Source organism: Ceratotherium simum, chromosome 18 (assembly GCF_057802395.1).
Source record: "Ceratotherium simum simum isolate JZ-2026a chromosome 18, ASM5780239v1, whole genome shotgun sequence".
NCBI classification, from domain to species: domain Eukaryota; kingdom Metazoa; phylum Chordata; class Mammalia; order Perissodactyla; family Rhinocerotidae; genus Ceratotherium; species Ceratotherium simum.
In genome coordinates, this window is record NC_141917.1 from 29,564,460 (window position 1) to 29,586,284 (window position 21,825).

The 21,825-nt window shown below is 42.2% G+C and overlaps 1 protein-coding gene across 2 annotated transcripts; it reads right to left on the minus strand.

Moving 5' to 3' along the window:
* Positions 1-405: 405 nt before the first annotated feature.
* LOC101403735 (UDP-glycosyltransferase 3A1-like) lies at positions 406-21,013 on the minus strand. Of its 2 annotated transcripts, XM_004422734.3 has the most exons (7): positions 20,779-21,013; positions 18,356-18,457; positions 12,651-12,765; positions 9,683-10,214; positions 7,360-7,591; positions 5,690-5,909; positions 406-3,945 (listed from the first exon to the last, which is right to left on the minus strand). In XM_004422734.3, exons 1-7 carry the CDS (start codon positions 20,870-20,872, stop codon positions 3,669-3,671), a joined length of 1,572 nt encoding a protein of 523 aa, XP_004422791.2. In that variant the 5' UTR covers positions 20,873-21,013; the 3' UTR covers positions 406-3,668. The 2 variants fall into 2 exon arrangements, with proteins under 2 accessions (XP_004422791.2, XP_087299311.1); XM_087443185.1 differs by lacking the exons at positions 18,356-18,457; positions 20,779-21,013 and adding an exon at positions 14,554-14,832.
* Positions 21,014-21,825: the final 812 nt, after the last annotated feature.

Genomic DNA, 21,825 nt, shown 5'->3' on the forward strand with positions numbered 1-21,825 from the left:
AAATTTCTCATCATAAGTTAAATAATTCAGTAGGATGTCATTTCCGGTGCATTGTAAATGTTGTGATTTAAAAATAAACAGTTATGTCACTCTGTTCAGCTGATGTCATGGAATGTAAATGTGTCAGCAGTTTGATACTCACCATCATCCATTCCTGACATAGATAAATAAGCTCCCCTTTATCAGTTAGAAATTTTACATCATTCCATTTTTTTCTTGAATTATTATTTCTATTCCACTTTCTCCAGAGAATTTAATTCTACTCTAGATATGTTTATGCTGGAAATAACTGTATTGAGTATTCTATTATAACCTTAAGCATCAGAAATATGTATTTAAAATAAAATTGATATTTCTATTTCCTATAACAATAAGACTCTAAGTGTTGAATATTTTTACCAAGTTATCATTCTAAGTTTTAATAATTGCATTAAATTAGGCAAAGAACATCAACACATTTCCAATTTGATCAATAATTACCAAACACAAAATACACATCTCACAGTGAGATAAGTGGCTGTTTTTCAATTCTTTTAAAATTAACTCATGTGTCTGTAGATAAACATTATCTACTTCTGGAATGAGACAGGTTTATATCTAAATCTCTTACTTGTGTAAACACTGAAAAAATTATTCACAACTATAAGTAGCACAAGTAGGAGTTTTGTAATGAACATCTTGAAAATGATGTGCTTTGATTCTTTGAAAACCTTCAGAATACTATGCCAAAAATCTCATAGCAATCCATTATCAAAGTTACTTTTAAAGGTCTAACAGCTGAAAAATCACAGTTTATTCTTGAATTTTGTTAAAAACAAAGAATTGCAAGTCCTTTTAATGACAAACGGTTTCTTGCTCAGTCATTAGATTTCAAACTGTCCATTTGGTAACCCAGGTTTCCACCCTGGGACAATGCACCATAGTGAGAATAGGGATGGGTGAAAGGTGTGCATCTCTTTTGTAAAATAAGACACAGGAAATTGTAAAAAGTGTGGCAATAAAGAGACTCCACCAACCAAACACAGCACTTTGTTAGGCATGCCAAGGTTAGGAAACTAGAGTATACACAGGTGGAGACTTATCATCTCCAGATGCTCTGTACCATGCAGCCCTGGAGAAGTCTTCATGAGCACACTAAGGTACAGAGAGACCAGGTTGAAGGCCACTGATTTAAGCCCCTGCACTGAGGCTTTCTGTAACAGGTGGCTAATTAATTTCCCAATGACAATATCTTTCATCTGAGACAATATGAAGTTCATCAATGGCCACTAATGGAATATGGAACAAAAATCCCAGCTCAATAACCTTCCAGGAAAAAAATGATAACAAGGGGAAAGAGTGAAATGAAGTAAAATATTATTTGGTCTTTCCATCTGGCACTCTTCTGTCATATTTTGTAGGCTTGCTCATTTGTAAAATCTCTATAGAGGACAGACAAAGCTCACCTCTCGATATCACAAATGAGAAAGGAAGAGTGGTCACTGGGCGCCATCCCTCTCAAGAATCTCATCCATAGACGAGTGAGGGGGCCCCATCACCTGGAGGAGTACACAGCCCTTGTTTATGGAAACTTCTCTTCTTTACATTTGTCCTAACACAAGAAGATCTCTCAAAATTCATCTTGGATTTTTAATCAGGAAAAAGAAAACTCAGAGGACTGAATCACTAGTGCAAGTGTTATCTGATTATTAATTACTGTTATCTTGAGATGAATTTTGAAAAAATTTGCAGAAAATCCACTCTGGCAGATATGTGTCTCTAAAGCTCTAAATATTTCATCTGAATACTTACAAAAAGTAAATGATTAAATAATTTAAAGACTAGCATGGATAAAGGAGCATCCTTAGGTCTTACGGGCAAAAAGTGCTCCTAAAACAAAACATCCCAAGAGAATTCCCTAGCAGATCAAACCACCCTCTGCATGCGTGGGCATGGAATCACCCTGGGTGGGAGGGTCCAGCAGCCAGGACCACCATGTGCTAGGGCAGGTTATTCTTGCAAGGAGGTGCCCACAAGAGGGAAAACTGGGGACTAAAACCAGCCCATCTCCACTCCCCAAGCCCTGTGCCCAGGCAGCAGGTTTTGTTGCTGTTGTCTCCATTTGCACAAGGGCTTCCTCTGCATCTGTGGTTGCCCCTGCTGCTGCCTGCTTCTTTGGGTTGGGCTGATTAGACACATCTACCCCATTAAATGACAGAAATGAGATGAAAGAACTAGGAAAGCATAACACATGTCATCATGGTATGGGACTGCTGCTCCTATTTTGCATGTTCACCACTCTGACTGGTCTGCTTTCCACCCACAGGGGGTTACAGTGGGTGTAAGACTGTCCCTGAGGTCACTGAGTCACAGGGTCACAGGTGGAACAAAACATCCAATCCAGCCCCTCCCTGCCTGCTCTCCACATGTGGCCCAGGCTCTAGTTTCCTCCCACTATCCACTGTCCTTCGTTTTTCTTTCTAAGAACCCCACCCCAGCAGCCAGGGGTGGGGGACATTTCTTAGACTTCACGTGCAGCTAAGAACGCTCATGTGACTCAGGTCTGGTCAATGGGATTTACGTGGAGTCTTTGGGTAGCTGGAGAGTCTGGGAAATCTCTTTAATGAGGGCTGATTCAGCTAGCAGGGACATGCTTTATTCTTTTTTCCCATTTTTCCCTTGTCTTGCCCAAATTTCCGTGTGCTGATTGGATACGAAAAGACCATCTTGAAAATCCAGGGTGACCTCGAGGATGAAACCCACCTGCTGAAGAATGCAGAATAACCATACGAGAAATCTGCACTATAGAATACATCATTGAGCGACCACGTCAGCCCTGGACGGCTGGCCTAGCAGCAGATCTTTTTTACATGAGGAAAAATAAAACTAGGAAAGAGAAGAAAACCAAGAGCCGTTGCAGCCACTGTTTTTCTGGTTTCTCTTGCTATCAAGTGGATGCAATTCTCGACAGTATGTCACAGAGAGAAAGGCTCAACTCTCAAGAGGCACAAAAACACCATCAGTTTAAAAAGAAGTGACCTTCTTTCTCATGACTCAACTTTCCTATGGGAAAATTGAAAGACAGCTCACTGCTATGAAACGTGGAGACCAAGGCCACTACAGCTCCATGCCTCAACAGCAAAGAAGGAGCTCTGTGGGACCCAGATGCAGGGGCCAAACATGGTCCTGCAGGAGGGTTCTGGCCCTGAGGACACGAGCGCAGGACAGGCTTCCTGAGCTTTGACAAGAGTTTCCAGGAGAAGCAAACGGGAAATGAAAGAATTAGGAAAGCGCGCATCTTAGGTGCTATTCCATGACAAGTGGTGGAGGCAGAAGTGAGGGAAAGAGGCCCAGAAGATACCGGCCATGGAGGCTGGAATGGTTCACTCTCAGTGCCTGGAAGAGGGACGTGATAAGGAAGGTGGCCCTCAAGGCTCAAAGTCTGAGGGTCACTGGTCCAAATGACCCAGGGACAGAATCAGGGAACAGCCCTTGCTGATTGGCAAATAAAGAGGGCCACAAGTGCTGACTAAAGAAATCTGATCACAGGAAGAAGCCAGTGAGCAGGAATTTGTAGCAAAATTAGCAAGTGGATATGATGTGGAGAACAGGGATTGTCAGAACTGGTGGGAGGCTCCCAAGAAATGGTGAGCTATATCGAATACAATCCTGCAAGTCTGCACTTGGCATCAGGCCTTCTTCAGCTTCCTGGCTCCACACAGCCACCTGGCCACCATGCCCAGCAGCTTCCCACAGAGCCACAAGGTGCCCACGGTGACCACCAGCAGGAACAAGAAGACATCAAGCAGGTACTGCTCATGCCACGGCTGCTGGAATGCGTGGGGCTTGAGGTGTACAGCACCCCCTGTCTGGAGGATGTGGTCGATCCAGCCCACCAGGCGCTGGGCAGGGGTGAGAGGGTGGGAGCGCCTGATGATGCTGGCGGCCACTGCTGCAGATTTGTACCTGTTATGAGAGACAGAGGCGGGGCATTAGTCACTGGGTCTCAGAAGCCTTAGAGACCTTCTATCACATGTGCACTTTCTCCCATATGCACAAAAGACTCCGTTTCAAGGAAAAGTTGTTGGCCTGGCCTTGCCATTGTCTAGCTGAGTCCATTTGAGACGTTCCAACTGGTGCCTACATGCAACTATCCATGCTTAGTGCTAAAAGTGCTCAACTATAAAAATTGAATGTCTGTAAGAACCAGTCTCTGCCACAGGGAGGCTTATAATATACTATAGAAAATTATACGTAATGTAATTTAGAGAGGGCAGAGGGAGAGAGGGTACACACACCAACTTTTTGCTGGTGTCTGGGCTAGGTGACAAGTATGGCTGCACCCGGGAGGATACCTGCACTTTCCTGCCCTTCAGAGCATCATGTTGACCAGCACTGCCTCCATGAGCTGTAGCCTGCATATTTGCACAGGGCCCCACTTAGACAGGTCCTGTGCTTGATTTAATTCTCTTCTGTCAGCTTCTTGAAATATTTAAACTTTATAACAAGGGGCTCTACCTTCCATGTTACGTCGGGCCCCACAATTTATGCAGCTGGCCCTGATGCATGAGGTCTGGGGACCAGCCCAGCCCAGCCCAAATGACTCCTTTACAAGGGCCAGTGGTTCATGGCCATTTTGTATCTAGGTCTTTGAAAATCCCAAAATGTTAGAAACCCATTCTGGAGAAAAGGAACATTGCAACACATAAGACAGCAAATATATATAAAATTTCTAAGTTTTCTTACCCCTGGAGCTTAACGCCTTTTCTAGGACTGAGAATCACAAACTATGTGTCTGTTTTTCAGTCATCTAACAAGAACTACTTGCTGGGCTCCTATGTGCAAGGTATTATGTTAGCTCTTGAGGTTTGATTCAGTTTTGTGCCCTTGAAATTCCAATTTATTCAGTCCTTCTTAGTTATAAGAAAAAATATACATATTTTTCTCTTCACATGAGATCATTGAGCTGGATGGGAAGTAACCTAAGAGATCAGTGGGCCTTTTTATTGACTCACCTACAAATTCCTTCATACTTACCTTGTGGCAGGCCCTGTGCTAGGCCCTGGGAACATTATGGAAAACAAGAGATGCACGCTGCTGTCCTGGGAAGGCTTACTCTCTACTTTCTACTGTGGGGGACAGACAATGAATTAAAACCTAAAGAAATGGAGTTATACAGATCCTGAGAAGTGTTAAGAAGGCAATAATAAACGATGATTGGAGTAGGTGGGAGAGGATTCTATTTAGGACTGTCAGACAAAGACGGCCTCTATGAAGAGGCAATGCTGGAATGAGACCCAAATGGGAAGAAGGAGCCAACCCTGTGAAGAGAAGGGAAGGAGTGTTGTAGGCAGCAGCTCAGACAAAGGTCCTGAGGTAGGAAATTGTGTGACATATTAGGTACAGAAAGGCAACTTCCAACTCAATTGGAATTCCACTGTAAGCACCCCTAAATATAAGACCTCTCAAAGAGACCCTGTGTAAGTAGTTTGGCTTCCTCATAAGAGATAAAGTAGAAAATTATTTTCAGCATCTACCCTAAATTGCCTAGTCTTGCTCACAGAGGAAATAAGTCAGCTGTTAGTATCACACACGTATTATTCCATATCCTGGAAGTTTCAGTTTTTATTGCAAAAAGACCCACATGGTGCCTGTTGTGCTTGACATCTTCATTCACCCTATGTGACCACAAGCCTAGAGACCCGCATACCTCTTGTCTTCTATGACTTGCTTCATCTTCAGAGCCAGTGTCTCAGCCTTGATCTGCTTTAACTGGATAGAGACACCAAACTTTTTGGCTTCTACTCGGAACAGGTTTTCAGGCTGGTCTCCAAAGATGGGAATCCCCACCATGGGCACGCCATGTTGGATGGTCTCCATGATGCTATTTATCCCACCATGGGTGACAAAGAGACGGATGTGCGGGTGAGCTGTTGCAAATAAGAAAGACAGCAGAACATTTTAGAATGAAAAGTTTCTGAACACCAGGTAAAGAAGAAAGGGCAGAAGAAAACAACAATAGATTCTCAAAGTGTGTTCAAACCATAGTAAAGATGATTTTGCTTGGGACACATTCAAGGTTCATGTTCCAACATACAGGATTCCAAGCTTTTGCTTGTATAGAGACTCCTTGCCACAGACAGAACCCAGCTAAGACTGAGAACTCAGGAAATTCTGTAGAGAATAGTGCTAAGCAAGGCATATATCTCCATCTTTCCATTCATCCATCCTTCTCTCTATCATCTCACTGCCTTTCTTTGTTTCTCTCATCTCTTTTCTCCTTGTGTATCTCTCTGTTTCTTTCTTTTGAGCAGTCTTTTCTCCCCTGCCAACTAATTTCCCTCTTCTCTGAAATCCTGACACATTCATTGACATCACAACAGATGTGGCACTCATTAAAACTTACACTATATATGTGTCTCCTCAAATACATGAGAAGACCCTTGAAAGCAGAGACTAGAACCTCCACCTCAGTATTTCCAGTTTCAGAGTTTCCATCCCACCCTTATTTAGAGGTAACTAAAATGATTGTTGATAATGAAGAGCTCATCTCAGCCTATACCCCTCAACTGGGATGTACATCCGAATCTCCTTGTGTTCCTTTCAAATGAGAATCATGTGCCCCACCCCAGACTTACTGACATATATTTGCAGAAGTGGAACCAGGAATATGTTTCTTAAATTCCCCAGATGATTTTTAGCCATCATCTTGGTTAAGACTCTCGGATCCACCATTGGCTATGGCAGTGATGAGTCTCTAAGAAACATCAGATGGCACAGAGCAAACCTGTTGGACAGTGAGGGGACTCTGTGGTACCAGAGACTCAATGGACCAAAGAACTGGCTATGAGGTTGCTCAGCTCAGTACTCAGGTATTTTGGCATATCCTAAAGACTCTGTGGGCATGAATGTTGTGAAGGTATGAGTCACTCAGACCTTCACAGCTAAGGAGGATGTATCTGTGTGTGTGTGTGTGTGTAAGGGGACATGGGTGAACAGGTGCTCGTGAGACACTAAATACAGTGGCGATGTGCCCCTGGTATGTGTTCTCAGAATTCACAGGTTATTTTGGACTGTGTTTGGGTGACCTTGCTCAAGACAAATGCAGTAGGTCTTTGTGACTTTAATGGCTGCTGACATCCAGCACGGGATAGAAAAGAATGAAGGGAAGATAGGTGTTTTGACATCTGATCTCATTGGAATTATAGCCTGATACCCCAAGAACTCCAGCTGGCTGCTCCATTCCTGCCCTCTGGAGACTTACTCTCAGCTAGCAGAAGCTCCTTCTCATGTTCATGGGATTGATTACCCAACTAAAAGTCAGAGCCCTGATGAGCCCTAAAGACATGTAAATGTGATGAGAGATGCAGATCTTCTTACCCAGGAGGTCACTCTGAGGAAGCCAGTCCACAATTTTCACATTTGCTGCCAATTTGATGTCTTTGGGCCAAAGAGAAGGCTTACACTTCCATATCACCCCTTGAGGGAGATGAGCAAAGGCACTGTTCATCTCCTTGAGAACTTCCTGGGATGAAGAGCTGCTCACCATGGAGCCCAGGGACACAAGGACAAAACCAGAGTCTCCAAACTTGGCAATGAAATTCTCAAATTCCTGGAGAGAAGTAAGAAAAGCAAGGAGGTGAACAAAGTTGGCCATGAAAGACAGGATAGCCATGAAATGAAAGTCAGCTATTAACTGAACACATCTTCCTGTCACTCCTAGAGATCAGTGTCCTGAAACTATTATCATAGCCCCTGGGACAGTTCAGCATCCTCTGCATTGTGCTCATGCCCGTTGTGTTGGTGGGAACAGCTTTCCTCTTTGAAACCCTGACCCTAGTATCAGAGCCATCCTAGACCCTCTACTCATTTTTGGTCCATGACAGATGGGAGTTTTCCAAAACCAGAGCAGAGGTGGTTGTAAAGAAGAATCCCAGTGGGGATCAGGGTCCAGTAGAGAAGGTAGGACTCCTGGAGGTTAGAGAGGAGAAACTGGGAGAAGGACTCTGGCATAAGAAGAAGTGAAGACAGAATAGGGAAGACACTTGGCCATCCATAGAGCGTGCATTGCTCTAACATTCCATGATATTCTCAGTCACTGATCTTTGCAGTCTATCTCCTACCTCAGTGGTTCACCCACATGACTGCAAATTATATCCACATGGGAAGACTCTTAAAAATGGCAATGCCCAGTCCCAACCCCAGACCTGGGCACCACACTTTTTCAATTTCCCCAGGCAGTTCTTAAGGAGGGTTGTGACCTAATGTTTCAATCTTGGCTTTAACACCAGTTTTGTCAATCCTTACTTCCAAATGTTGCTTAGGATCCTGACTCTCTCTGGGCTTCTGTGGCTCCTTCCCAACTCCTAGACCCTCATCCTATCGGGTTGACTCCATCCAGCATAACAATGCCTGATTTACCATCTCAAAGGACCTATTTAACTGACTTTTATAATTACAAAAGCAACATAAGGCCATCATATAGAAATTGGAAAATACAGAGAAGAAAATGTATTGAAAAAAGCCTCTGTTATTTCATAGCCACTGCAACCCTTACACCGACTATGTTCCTGCTTAACAATTCTCTCCCCCTTCCCTATGGCCAAGGCCTGAGCCACTCTCCTGGGGAAGATCTCCTGCACTCTGGCCTGCTTATATTTGTGCAATTGAACCTTCCACTCTCTAGTCTAGACAAAGTCACGGAGGGAACTCTGAGTCATGACCATCTCACTTCTACCTCCACAATTGGGGCTCCCTGCTCTCCTCACCTGAAATGCCTTCCCTCCCAGCTCCATTCCTAAAAATCCTGCCACCAACTCAGAGGCCATCTAGCCCATGGATCATTCCCTGCTCACTCAATGCAAGGTCAGTAAAGGAAAGGCAGACACATTGGTATCTGGAAGGTCCAGGTCAAATCAGAGATCTCCCTGGCTGTGAAATGAATGATGGTGGGAAAATCACTCACACCACCTGAGCCTCTGTCTCTCATTTATGAAAATGGAAATCATCATACTTTCCTCTAGGTGGCAATATATATATATGAGATAAACTCCATAAAATGGCAACCCAGTGCTGATAGGCATCAGACACCCAGCTATTCTCAGCTCCTCTCCATTTTGAAAACTTCTAGCAGTGGTTCTGAGTCTAGGCATTCAAAAACGACTAGGCAGCTTTTCCAACTTCCAGTGCCCAGGTCTGACCTCACATAAAGTGAATCAGGAGGTCTACGTGGAGTTAGGCTCTACAGGCTGGGGATGCTGGAGAAAATGCCTGCAGTCAGTCCCATGCAGTCCTGGCCTTGGTTACACTCTGTTTCACAGTGTGTGTGTTTCATTGTGAGTCTCCTTAACAATTCTTCCATGTGACAGACGCTTACTGCATACTTACTGTACATATGCTCATAAAATGCACATGAAAATTATCAACTTACTAAAAGGCTTATCCTGCCAGGGTCAAGACTAGGGCGAGGCAAGAGAGGACTCTGGGTGTAACATTTAAGGAAGTCCTCAGTCTCAGGGTTGTGCAAGTGCTACCACTCTACTTGCATGACCCTGAAAATGAGTACTTCCTTAACAAGTGTGCCGTAGGTGCCTACTTGCCTCACTCTACTTCACTCACAGGATGGCGCTGGCAGGGGCAGCCACCAGCTCTGCACTGAAGACCTCTGCATGAAGTCCATATTGAGAGCTAAGGTTTTACTTACTTGTGGTACTGCTTTAACAGGTTTGGCCGTTAAGCCTCCAACATACACAGTGTTGGGAAGAAGAGGCCGAGCAAAATCAAAGGCAAAGTCAGAGTTAACAAACCACAACTCTGCCTTTTTCAGAAGATGAGACAAAATTGGCCTAGAGCCTTCGGGGAAATGCTCCTTGATGGTGTTGTCAAACATAGAGTGGATTTGCCATTGCTTCATGGAGAAACCAAAGAACATCAGAAAATTCTTTAGTCGGCCCCAGAAGTCCATACGGTCAGTCAGGAAGGAATGTAACATTGGCACATAAGACAGGGGTCTTGGTGGTCCAAAGTCCACACCACCAAATGAGGAGGGGAGAACGGCCACATATGGTTTCCCAAGCTTCTCAGCAACTAGGAAAGGACAGAAGTCAAAACTTTCAACTATCACCAGGTCGAAGTTCTCATTCTTTAAGGAATCCATGATATCACTTCTCCTTAGCAAATGACTGCACTGAAGTCCCAGCAGTTCCATCAACTTTAAAAAGCTTTCAAATGTGTCTCTGAGAGAAAGAAAATCAATGATAAATATTCATTGCAAGTGTTAATTTCACAATACATAAAGAATCTCGGGCTACGAAGGAATCCCCAGGTAAGCAGGACCACACCTAGCAGCAGCATCCTATTCCACCAAGTCCATTAATACTCTCTTCTCAGCCAGGCTGGCAGATGTTCTGCTCCTGAGAGTGTTTCCTTCCTCCTCTCCCTTATCCTCTCTGATCTACATCTCAAGCACTCCCTAAGCCAGTTCATTAGAAAATTTATCTTGGAACTCTCAGTTCTTGAAATCCATGGGCACAGCTGAATTACCTTTACTGAAGTTGAACTGTCACTGTTGGCCCTTCTGTTCCAGGAGCCTTCTATGACCATAGCCGACCTCATAGATCTCTTTCTACTTGATAAATTCTGGGATGTTCTCCTTAACCTTCATTTACATCCTGACTCTTTATGAGTGATTATCCTGTTATTCAGGCAAACTGTAGAAGTTACTTGATAGTTACTATCAAGTAACTTCTATCCCAAACATATTGATGTACAGACTATTTTTTAAAATCACTGTGTATTCTACATATGACAGATCACCTCACCCAAGGCATTCCTTGATCGTATCAGAACTCAAAATTTCAGATAAAAATAGGAATTCCACTTTTCTATGTCCACAGGTTAAGCAGTGAAAAAAAACGCCTAGTCCTGAAACACATTATTAGCCTTTCCACTTCAATTAAGTCTGTGGTATCCAGAGAAAATAATGGCAAAGCTTACTGACAAGTAATTAAGACCTTGTTTATGGGATCATTCCAGGTAACTATCCTCTTGCAATGCTATCCCAGCACTGCCTGTATAGAACATGATCCTGTTTCCTGTTTGTACAACATATGGGAAAATAGGTGAGGAAGTCCATCTGCACTTTAAGGTACCAGAGATAACAGGTGCGAGGGCCCAAGACATCATGGGCCTGCCAGCTGCATGGAGGACCAAGAGAATCAACACCCTGGCACACCTGTAATTGTATGCCACTACAACATCACACCAGAAGGATCAGAGGCTGAGAATTCATTAGCAATAAGCAGATCTCTGCCTCATCTTTAGGATAAACTTCAAATCACACAATAGAAGTGATTGGCTGAAATCATCCTCTCCTGTGTAATTTTTTTGTGTGTGTGAGGAAGATCGGCCCTGTGCTAACATCTGCCAATCCTCCTCTTTTTTTGCTGAGGAAGACTGGCCTTGAGCTAACATCCATGCCCATCTTCCTCCACTCTATATGGGACACTGCCACAGCATGGCTTGACAAGCCGTGCGTTCAGTGTGCGCCCGGGATCCGAACCGGCAAACCCCAGGCCGCCACAGAGGAGCACGCACACTTAACCGCTTGCGCCACCGGGCCGGCCCCTCTCCTGTGTATTTTTAAAGATTCCACCTAACATAGGAGTGGTTGTCAAATATTTTAGATAATTTCAGTAATGCTGTAAAAATTCCTACAATATAGTTAATTAATCATATTTCAAATTTAGCGAGTAAATAAAAATAAGTTTCAAGAACACACAGTTACCTCTACCTGTCCATAAAAATATTAAATTAGGGGAGAAGAGACAAAGCACATACTTAAAATATATAACGAACAAGGCAAGATCATATAAACTAACAGTAAGTGTCAAATAACTGGGTTAGATCAGATCTGTACAGGAGGGACTGGGATCTTCCAATCTGAGTGAGGAAAGAAGGCTTTATGGAAAAAGTCAAATTTGAGCAGGACCTTGATTAGTATATAGAATTTTCAAGGTAAAAGGAAGGGGTAAGGCTTTTGTAATTACCCCAGATAGACATGGATTTCTGTCTTTCCACTTTTATGTCTACTTTAAAGGAGTTATGTGTTCCTTTCCATTCAAGATGAAGCAAGAGGAATTAGCTTCATGTCTTATTTTGCACAAGGTCAATTGTTTTTTAAAAAGACTTCGCACGGCCGAGATACAAAAGGTCAACTACTACAAAATCAATATTCATAAGTTTGCCCTTCATTAATGCATATATGTGAGGAGAAAGGAGGAAAAATAAGTGGAAAGAGGTGGCTCTCATTTCCCTATCAACAGTGAGAGGTTGAGGTGCTTATGCTTCTGTTTTGGGGAGATTATACACAAAGATTGTAAGTGAAATATTGTAAGGAAGTACCAGAAAAAACAACTCCCACTTTCTACACAAATATATTCATGCTTATAGTGGAAGAGGGATAGTACAGAGTAAGAAAGAATCCCCAGTGACGGGACTGGATGATTTGGTGAGAAGTACTTGTTTATCCAACCATCCACATCGTCTATCCCTTCATCCATCCATCCATCTATTCCTTTCTCATATCCTCAGTCCAAGCATACATATCTCCATCCACTCATTTGTATCACTAAAATAGTGACTCTTTGGTTCAAATAATAAAAAGTAATTACCTGCCAGCCAAAGTTTCTTCCACAAAGAAATCAAAAAACTTCATGAATTCTTTGTTATAATCTTCAGGTGGAAGCCAAGTGATAACCTGGTATGATTTTTCCTCCTCTTTAAAACCTAAAAAATCATGAATGGGTTAAAAATGTTAAATATGTCACACAACATGGGGTAACATACGTATGATGATAGCAAAATTTGTTGGTTGCAATAAATTTGTATTTATTTGAATGTTTGCCTTTTGAACTATTTTTCTTTGGTTTGGTTGCTTTCTCATTCAGTCAGTCTTACGTACTGAAAACATGTATTGAGAACCTTACAAAGATTCATGAATGCTTTTCAATTTACGGTTATGGAAGGTTCCATTAAAAGCTTTTACTGAAGGTATAGCTATCAGTCTCACTTTACAGGTGAGAAAATAAAGTTAATTGAGTTTAAGATAATTTGTCAATATTACACACATAGCAAGTGGTACAGTTCGTATTTAAAGACAGGTCTCTTTGATTCCAGAGCCTCTGCTCTTTCTATTTAAGAAAAATTCATTTTCATTATTTAAAGTGATACATCCAAATCATTTTTTGATTTAGTAAAAGGTACTTGATGGCTTAATGAAATAGTAGTCCTCTGCACCTCTACTTACCAACTTGGCTTCTCCCTCATTATCCATGTGTAATACAAAGTCTGAGTCTGTTTTTGATGTTTGACTGCTGACAGGTTTCAAGCCATGTCTCCCACTCCCTCTTCTGTGCCTCATCTGGACAAACTGTTAAGAAAGTCCATATGCTCCCTCTCTTGGTCTTAATGGGAGTTTCAAACCGTGAAAGTCAGGCCAGTGAGGGGGAACCCTAAACCCATTCCATCCTGCTACCCATGATGAAAACTCAAGCTATACGTCCATCCCTGCTTTGGTAAGCCATATTTTAGATATGCTTGGGAGCCTATTCTGCTCTTCCAAAAAAGGCCTTATTATTTGAGTAATAAATCTTTCATACTCTCTTAATGCATGTGTGCCTTCATCAGTCATGATATCTAACCTAACTGTGTGTAGGGATCAGGAAGAGATTAATGCATGGTCCCACACATTAAAGCTCCCATACCCAATCTTAGTGAAATTATTGACTTGACCCAAGTATTTACTGGCAAAGACTTTACAGTCATAGATTGGGCTAGTATGTTCTGTTCAGTAAATATTTCAACAGGCTTTCAACTGTAGTTTGCCTTCACCTTGGAAGGGACAGACTACACTTCTACCTGATTATCCTTGGGGTATTTCAACTGCCCTACCAGTGGCAACAATCTTTGTCAGCAAGATCTTAACCAGATCCAAGTTTCTCCAGGAGCACAGGTATGACATTACACTGAGGACATCCTCCTCCAAGGAAATTCATATGCCACACTCATTCAAGACATGGAAACATTCACAAAGGAGTTCACACAAAGGTATGTGCCATTGTCCCCACACACAGCTCAAGGCCCAGTACCTCAGTTATATTCCTGGGAATTATGTGGTCAGTTTAAGGACCCTTTATCCATAACACTGTCAAGAAACAACTATTAACTCATACACCACAACATTTCAACAAACCCAACATCTTTAGGCTTTTTTGCATTCTGGAAACAACATATTTCTTAAGTTTTACTTAAGTCCATTTATGCTTATTACTTAAAAATCAGCCCACTTTGAACAGAACCCCCAACAACAAAAAGTTCTATAATCTGTCCAAACTGCAACACAATAGGCATTGCTATTAGTGCCCCCCAAAGTTGCCTTTACTCTAGAGGCTTTAGCAATCTCCTCTCATGCCTCTTGGAATTCTCCTGACCAATAAGATGACTGTATTAGTTTCTTATTGTTGCTGTAAAAAATTACTATAAACTTAGTGTCTTAAAGCAATACAAATTTATTACCTCATAGTTCTGGAGATCAAAAGTCCAAAACAGGTCTCATTGGAATAAAAGCAAGGTGTGGGCAAGCCTGCATTCCTCTGGAAGTCCTAGAAGATAATTCACTGTCTTGTCTTTTCCAGCTTTTAGCAGCTGCCTGCATTCATTGGCTCATGGCCTACTTCCAACTGGCAATCATGTTGCTCTGACTTTTCCTTCCATCATCACATTTCTTTTTTTTACTTTCCTGTCCTCTTCTTCCTGATAGAAGGCCCACCTGGATAATCCAGGATAACCTCCCCATCTCAAGATCTATATATTAATCACATTGGCTAAGGCCCTTTGCCCTTTAAGGTAGCATAGTTACTGGTTCCAAGGATTGAGGCATGGATATCTTTGGGGGGACGTTATCTTCCAACTATGTTCTGCTCTCTACAACTGAAACACTCATGTACATTCCACGTGCAAAATGCATTCATCACATCCCACCATCCCAAAAAGTCTCAAACAATTACACCATCAACTCATAGTTCGAAATCTCACCTAAATATCATCAGCTCAAAAGTCCCAAATTATATCATCCAAAGGATTTAATCAAGTATAGGTGAGAGTCTGGGTATGATCCTTCAAGGGGCAAAATTTCTCTCGTTTCGTGGTCCTATATAATTTGGAAATGAGTTATCTGCTCCCAAGAAAGAATAGTGGGATGGGTTGTAAAATACCAATTACTGACATTATCATTCTAAATGCAACAAAATGAAACAAAAGATGAGTTGTCCCTCCTAAGATATTTTGACACCCACTAGTCAAACAATATTCGAATTTAAGGACTGGAAATAATCTTCTGTAGTTTGAAACTCAGCCCTGTGAGCTTGAAGCTCTACCTTTGGGGCTCATTGTTTCACTCTCAGACTTCTCCTTTGTTCTTCATAAAAAGTATCATGAATTTGCAGCTGAATAGTTTATCAGCCTCTTTCTTACTTTCGGGAAGTCTAATAGCCTTCACTCATGTAACCTTCTCTCTGTCTTTTTCAGTCCAAACTCACGATGTTTCTTCTCGTATAAAATTCTCAAGTACGTTGTGCATCTCCTGGGTATGTCATGGGAATTCACTCCACTAGACAAGAGGCTGCTCAATTGATTTTTACAAAGTAATTTCATCTCTATTTTTGACATCTGTCAATATGGCTGAAGGGATCCATGAATCAAAAACCTAATCTTCAAAGAGCTCTATATGAGACTAAATATTCTGACCTTTTAATCTTTCAGGGGCAATAGCAAAAAGTTGTCCAGCCACACCACTGGTTATTTCTACAGGATATCTCTACAGGATTCACTGCTCCTCACAGTGAATCCTCTAATTTCAAAATCCTTTGCAATCTGGGTCGGCTGATGATTTCCAAAATCATAAAGTCCTGGTTTCTTTATGCTTAATAGTTCTTCCTTCAATTTATCTCTTTCTTCTCACATTTTACAATAAGCAGCAAAAAGTCTTTACTATCTATATTTCTAAATTTAGAAATATATATTACTATTATATTTCTAATTTCAAAATTCTGTTTAGGATGATTTACATACTGTCTAAGACCAGACAGATTTTCTCTACCATGCTCCTCACTTCCTTCTGAGTCCGCATTTGCAGAGCTCTGAACATCCGCGTTTCTACTAACAATCTGTTCAAGGCAACCTAGGCTTTTTCTATCATGCTACTCAATGTCCTATCAGCCTCTACCTGTAACCCAATTGTGATTCAGGATATTGGTTGGAGCAGTAGTATATGTGATCATTAGAGATTTCGCTACTGCAGTGCCACTGATAGCATTTATTTATTAATGTTGTAAATAAATAAACAAGATGGGGAAGTGTGTCCAAACAAGGAGTTAGTGAATGGTTCAAATCTTTCAACACACTGAAACGGGCATCAGAAATCATAACCCAATCATGTGTTTTCCTTATTTGCAGACAATTAGCCAGGCTGTACTACAGAAGTGAAGAATGAATATGTTGTTTCAAAGCCTCAAAAATGCTCATGAATGGGGAATAGTCAAAGAAACTCTAGACACTTAAGCCTGGAACCTAAGGTTAAAACTGATGGGATCCATCAACTTCCTCAATTGGTTATAGATTTTGGTATACACATATTTTTTAAAGAGGTAGAAGGTCTGTAGCTTATAGTAGTTTCTCAAAGTTCACGGGAACTCCCAATTTTTAAAACAAAATTTTGATATGAGTTGATTTAATCTAAAAAATCTTCATTAAATTTAATTATGATTTTTAAATTGAAAATAATTACATTAAAAATTAATATACTAAAGCTATTTAATCAGATCTGTAGTCAAGGCAGAGGCAAAAGGATGTGTATATAACTGACGTTCAATGAAGAATACAGAACCTAATCTAGAAGGTGACTAAAATGGTTTTAAGTAGGGACTCAAACATATATTTGTACACCAGTATTCATAGCAGCATTAATCACAATATTCAAAATGTGGAAACAATGCAAATGTCCACCCATAGAGGACTGGTTTATCAAAATGTGGTATGTACCTATAATGGAACCGAAACATATAAAACGAAACAAATTCTGATATATTCTACAACATGGATCAGCCTGAAGACATTATGCTAAGTGAAATAAGCCAGACATAAAAGGACAAATAGTGTATAATTCCACTTATATGAGGTATTGAGAATAGTCAAATAATTAGAGAAACAAAGTAGAATAGTGGTTATCAGCGGCTGAGGGCAGGAGGTAATAGGCAGTTATTGTTTAAAGGGTACAGAGCTCCATTTTGTGATGATGAAAAAGTTCTGGAGATGAACGGTGGTGATGGTTGCACAACGATCTGAATGTACTTAAAGTCACTAAACTGCCCAGAAAAATGATCAAAACGGTCAATTTTATGTTATGTATATTTTAGCACAATAAAAAACCTAAAAGAAATTTTCACAGAAAAACATTGTTTTACAACAATCTGAACAATAACAAAGCCTGAAGTCATGTTCAAATTTTCATAACTTCTCAAAATTTTGTTCCTCAAAGGTGTTGCTTAATATTGGATTTTTTTTTTTAAATCAAAGCTTGAGAAACACTTCAGATGGAGGAATCCAGAGCTTAAAGTCTGAAGTCCACTCAAGACTATTATTAACCTGCATGTGACCTTGAGCAAATCATTTCAGTTCTCTGACTTGCCAGTCCCTTGTCTGTCAGAAGAGGAGAGATGATAAGATTTATGAGCTCATTTTGCTAAAATTTTGGCATTTCAATGACACAGTTAGGAACTTACAACATCACTATGCACAAACTCACTGGCAGTCACTGATTTTTTCAAGAAAACAGCATCATCTCAATGATAGATTCTAATCTCAGCTGCATAAATAAGGAACTCTCTGAGAAATTCCTTAAATTCCTTAAATTTCAGATATCATAAGAGTAGAACTTAATCTATGTTATAGAAAAAGAAAAGTGATCCTTACCTATTAGAAATCCTATTTATGGCTGAACACTTCTGCTCAACGTATTTTCAACCCACGTTATAAAGTAGCATTTAAGACATAATCTTAATAATGTGTGGAGGATTGCTTGGGATGGAGTAGAAGTCCAGGTAAGGGAGGAAAATATGGGACTACAGAGTGCAGAGTCTTGGACAACAGAGCCCAGAAGTTTTCCAAAACCTTACATAAACACACACACACATTCACATACCTTTATCATTCTTTCAATCCAATTAGATTTTAAAAACTATTTGAAAAACCCTTGTATACAAAAGACATTGCTGTTCTTTGCCTGGAGTAGAAAAAATCAAGAATTAGTGAGAAAAGATACCTGATATCAATAAATTTGCTCTCTGGAGAAGCAGGGTGACATTATGACCATGATCTTGAAGAATCTGAGACACTCGGTCCATTAGTAGATAATGGCTTCCACCTAGGAGAATGCACAACTTCATTTTGTAATGATGAGAACAGAGATTCTGGGGTCAATGGGTGATAAATCCAGAAAACGAGGGGTAGGGAAACAGAAAGTTGATGGTGAGTAGAGAAAGACGCACTTCATCATTTGAACTTTCCATATCCATCAGGGTACACACTAGCCCACTCACCCAGAGCCTGCTGGCCCACATCCTTCACCTGTGGCAAACTTCCATCAAAGATCCCCTCATGTGACTCTGGTCTCCAGGTCAATGTGATGACTTTCTTGGTGCTTAGGCCTTAACGCGTTTCTGATCCTAAGGCGCATGCTGCATTTTAGCTGGGGCCTTATGGAGACAATGTGTCCCATAAAAATAACCACACTAGAGGAATTTTGGCACAGTGCTGTGCACGTGAGTGTGAAGGGTCCTAATGGATGACCATTTAGAGCTATTTCTGGAATCCTTCTCTTTGGAAATTTATGCTAGTGTAGAAGCCAGAAACACAGGAGCTTAAATGTGAGTCCAAGAAACAGCCATTGGAGCAGAAGGACATGGAGCCACCACTTAGAGCCCAAAACCTTGAGATTCAAGTGTATCTGACAGGACTTTTCTCAGCTGGGCCTGAATTGTGCAGAACATCAAATTAAGACATTGAGGATAATTGTGGGGCCCATGGAGTGGGCCTTCAGGATCCTATACGTATGAAGACTGAGATATCACCCATCCTAGGAAAATCCTGGAATCTTAAGGAAAGAGAAGTTTGATAGTCAGGGGAGGTACCAGTTCCAACACACTAATGTCGTCTCTTAGACCCCACATTAACATGGGGCCTTTGCTTGAATTTAAGGGTCTCAGCAGCAGACAAAGTCAGATCAGGAGAGAAGTTCACGGCAAATGCCAAGAGTTTGGAGATGGGAGTGAGAGGGGTGTAGTGCTAGAAAAATGGTGTGTAGCTATTTCTGTTTTTTATACCCAGCCTTGCACAGTCTGAAGTACCAGGGGAGGTATAAAGTATAAATGTCCTGCATCTCATATCCACATTTTAATCCATATTACACCTGGGAGCCAGGAAGAAGGGGTGACCACACAGGCATCCAACCATGGAGGGTCTTGTGAGCCCCAGTGCATCTTGGGGCAGAGAAGGGGCTTCCAGCACCTCACAAACCACACCAGCTCCCTCTCAGTCTGAGGCAGAAGAACAGGGTAGTTTCAAGAGATGAGGAAGCTCTTTTGCTTGATTATTACTAACAATCAGAAAGGGGAAAAAAAGAGCTTTCAAATGGTGTTACAGGGTTTCTTAAATATTGATTATAAAAGCTGCCCACTGAAAAGTGGTGAGAGTGGGAGCTGTGGAGAGGATGGTCTTGGTGTAAGAAACGCTGAGTAAATTCGTGGCGTCGGCCATTAGGGAGGTCTGGTGTGATCTGTAAAAGGCGCCTCCCTCCCCTGACTCTTAGTTTCCTGCTCAGGAAAACATAGCAGGAACTGAATTAAATGATTTATAGTTCCTTCTAGCTCTAAGATCCCCTGATTCTCAGTGACCTAAAAGTGATCTAAAGGAGCCCACTGTGGGTTGATAAAAATCTTGGGAAATTCCATCCTGTGATGACCCTTTATCCTGATATATTTTTTCTTTTCAAATGCTATTCCCATTGATGCAAAAGTAAAGGAAATAAAACTGAGGCCACAAAATGCAGAAAAAAACAGTTCTAGCAGTCCTTTGAACACTTCCAGCAGCACGAGTGAAAGAAAGGGGGACCCAGAGAGACCCAAATGGCCAGGTCCACTCCTCAGCTCCAGTCAGTTCTCCAGGTTTCCCCTGGATGAAAACACTCCGCTCTCCTAAGTGTCATTGAAATATCTTCCCTGCTCCACCCTGGCTCCCATGCAGCTGAGAAAATTAGTGCTGCTGCCCCCAGGAGCACTCCCCCTAGCCCTGCCCCTACCTCTAAGAGCCTGCAAACACTAGCCACAGTCTCTACTGGCAACTTCTGCGCACCCCCGAATGTCCAGCCCGAGCCCGGGAGAAGGAGGCCAGGAGTTTCCTGCACTTGGCTGGATCTTAAACTTCTGGCCATGGCTAGTCCTGAGCAAGAAGGGAGAGGAAAGAGTATTTCTGTTTTCTCCAGAACTATCTTCTCCACCTCAGCTGCGGTAGAGGCCTCTCCCTGCTTCCAAAAACAGCACCCACCCCTTCACCCTCCAGCCAGGAAAACAAACCCGCCCAGTCTGGAAAAACCCATGAAATGAACCTCTGACCAAGGGCCTTTTGCCTAAGCCCTGCCTCCAGTGCCTCCGACGTGCCTGTTTCTGGATTTTTTGGCCAAGCACTCACCCACCAAGGACAGAGTAAGGATTTTGGCAGCCTCTGAGATCAGGAGCCCAGGCAGAAAGGAGCAGATGAGAAGCAGCGCGCGCGGACTCCCCATGCTCACTCCTGTGCTGTGTGCCCTGTGCCTGAGCCCCACAAGGGACCTGTGTGAGCCCAGCACAGGTGGCGCCCAAGCAGTGAAGGATTGGAGCTGGCTGGGAGCCTGGGAGACAGTAAGAGATGGATCCCGCCTGCCTCTCTTCTCTCTGTCCCCTCTTGCCCTTCTGCCCTTCCTCCCTAGGTTTCTGTTCCCTTGGATACTCTGCCCTCACCCTCCCTAACCATGGGCAGTGGGAAGGCGGGGTTAGTGAGCTGATCCTTAACCCCTCTCTGTCCACTAATGATCACGCTTTCTGCATAGAAAATGCTCTGAAGCAGGAATGGTAGAGACTTGAGGAAACCATGTGGATGAGAGCTCACCTTGAAGTGCATTAGACCTATCTCTGTTGTATGGACACTTCCTGAACTTATGGTACTCCAGTCTAACTGCTCTAATTACCTCACACTGCCATCTGCATGCCCCATTTCCCCATGTACTTGCTTAAAAGGTGTCCCAAGATCAAGAGACACTACACACTAGAAGCAGTGTCTACTCCCTGGGAGTAGTTTGTTTCTACTCTCTGGAAGCAAAGCCCCAAGGGAAATCGACCTACCATTCCTGGACTATATCTCTGAGGGCCTCTTAAGGAGGGAATTTATTCATGAAGAGGTGTTAGGGTCCTAACTCTGGAAGTCCAGGTCTTTACCTGAGGACTGAACCTCTAAAGCGAGACTATAATTCTGAACAATCATCATAAAATAGGACTAGGGATCTTTCTGTAGTCTCCTCAGGCACAAGCTTAGGACATCTTGTAATTCTGCCCCCTCGTACTGTCAGCGCTGGGAAGGACAGGCATGCAAACCCCAGAAATCATCTATGCATTTTATATCCCACAAAACAAGCCTTTCTTTAGTAGAGGTTTCAGTGCAACTCTAAAACAGGCAGAGAAAAGACTTGAATGTAAGACCTGA

Coding starts and splice junctions, on each gene's coding strand:
- LOC101403735 (XM_004422734.3), bottom strand. CDS start 20,872: ATGGGGAGTCCGCGCGCGCTGCTTCTCATCTGCTCCTTTCTGCCTGGG. Junction 12,766..18,355: donor AGCAAATTTATTGATATCAG/GTATCTTTTCTC, acceptor ATGATTTTTTAG/GTTTTAAAGAGGAGGAAAAA. Junction 10,215..12,650: donor GAAGAAACTTTGGCTGGCAG/GTAATTACTTTT, acceptor TCTTTCTCTCAG/AGACACATTTGAAAGCTTTT.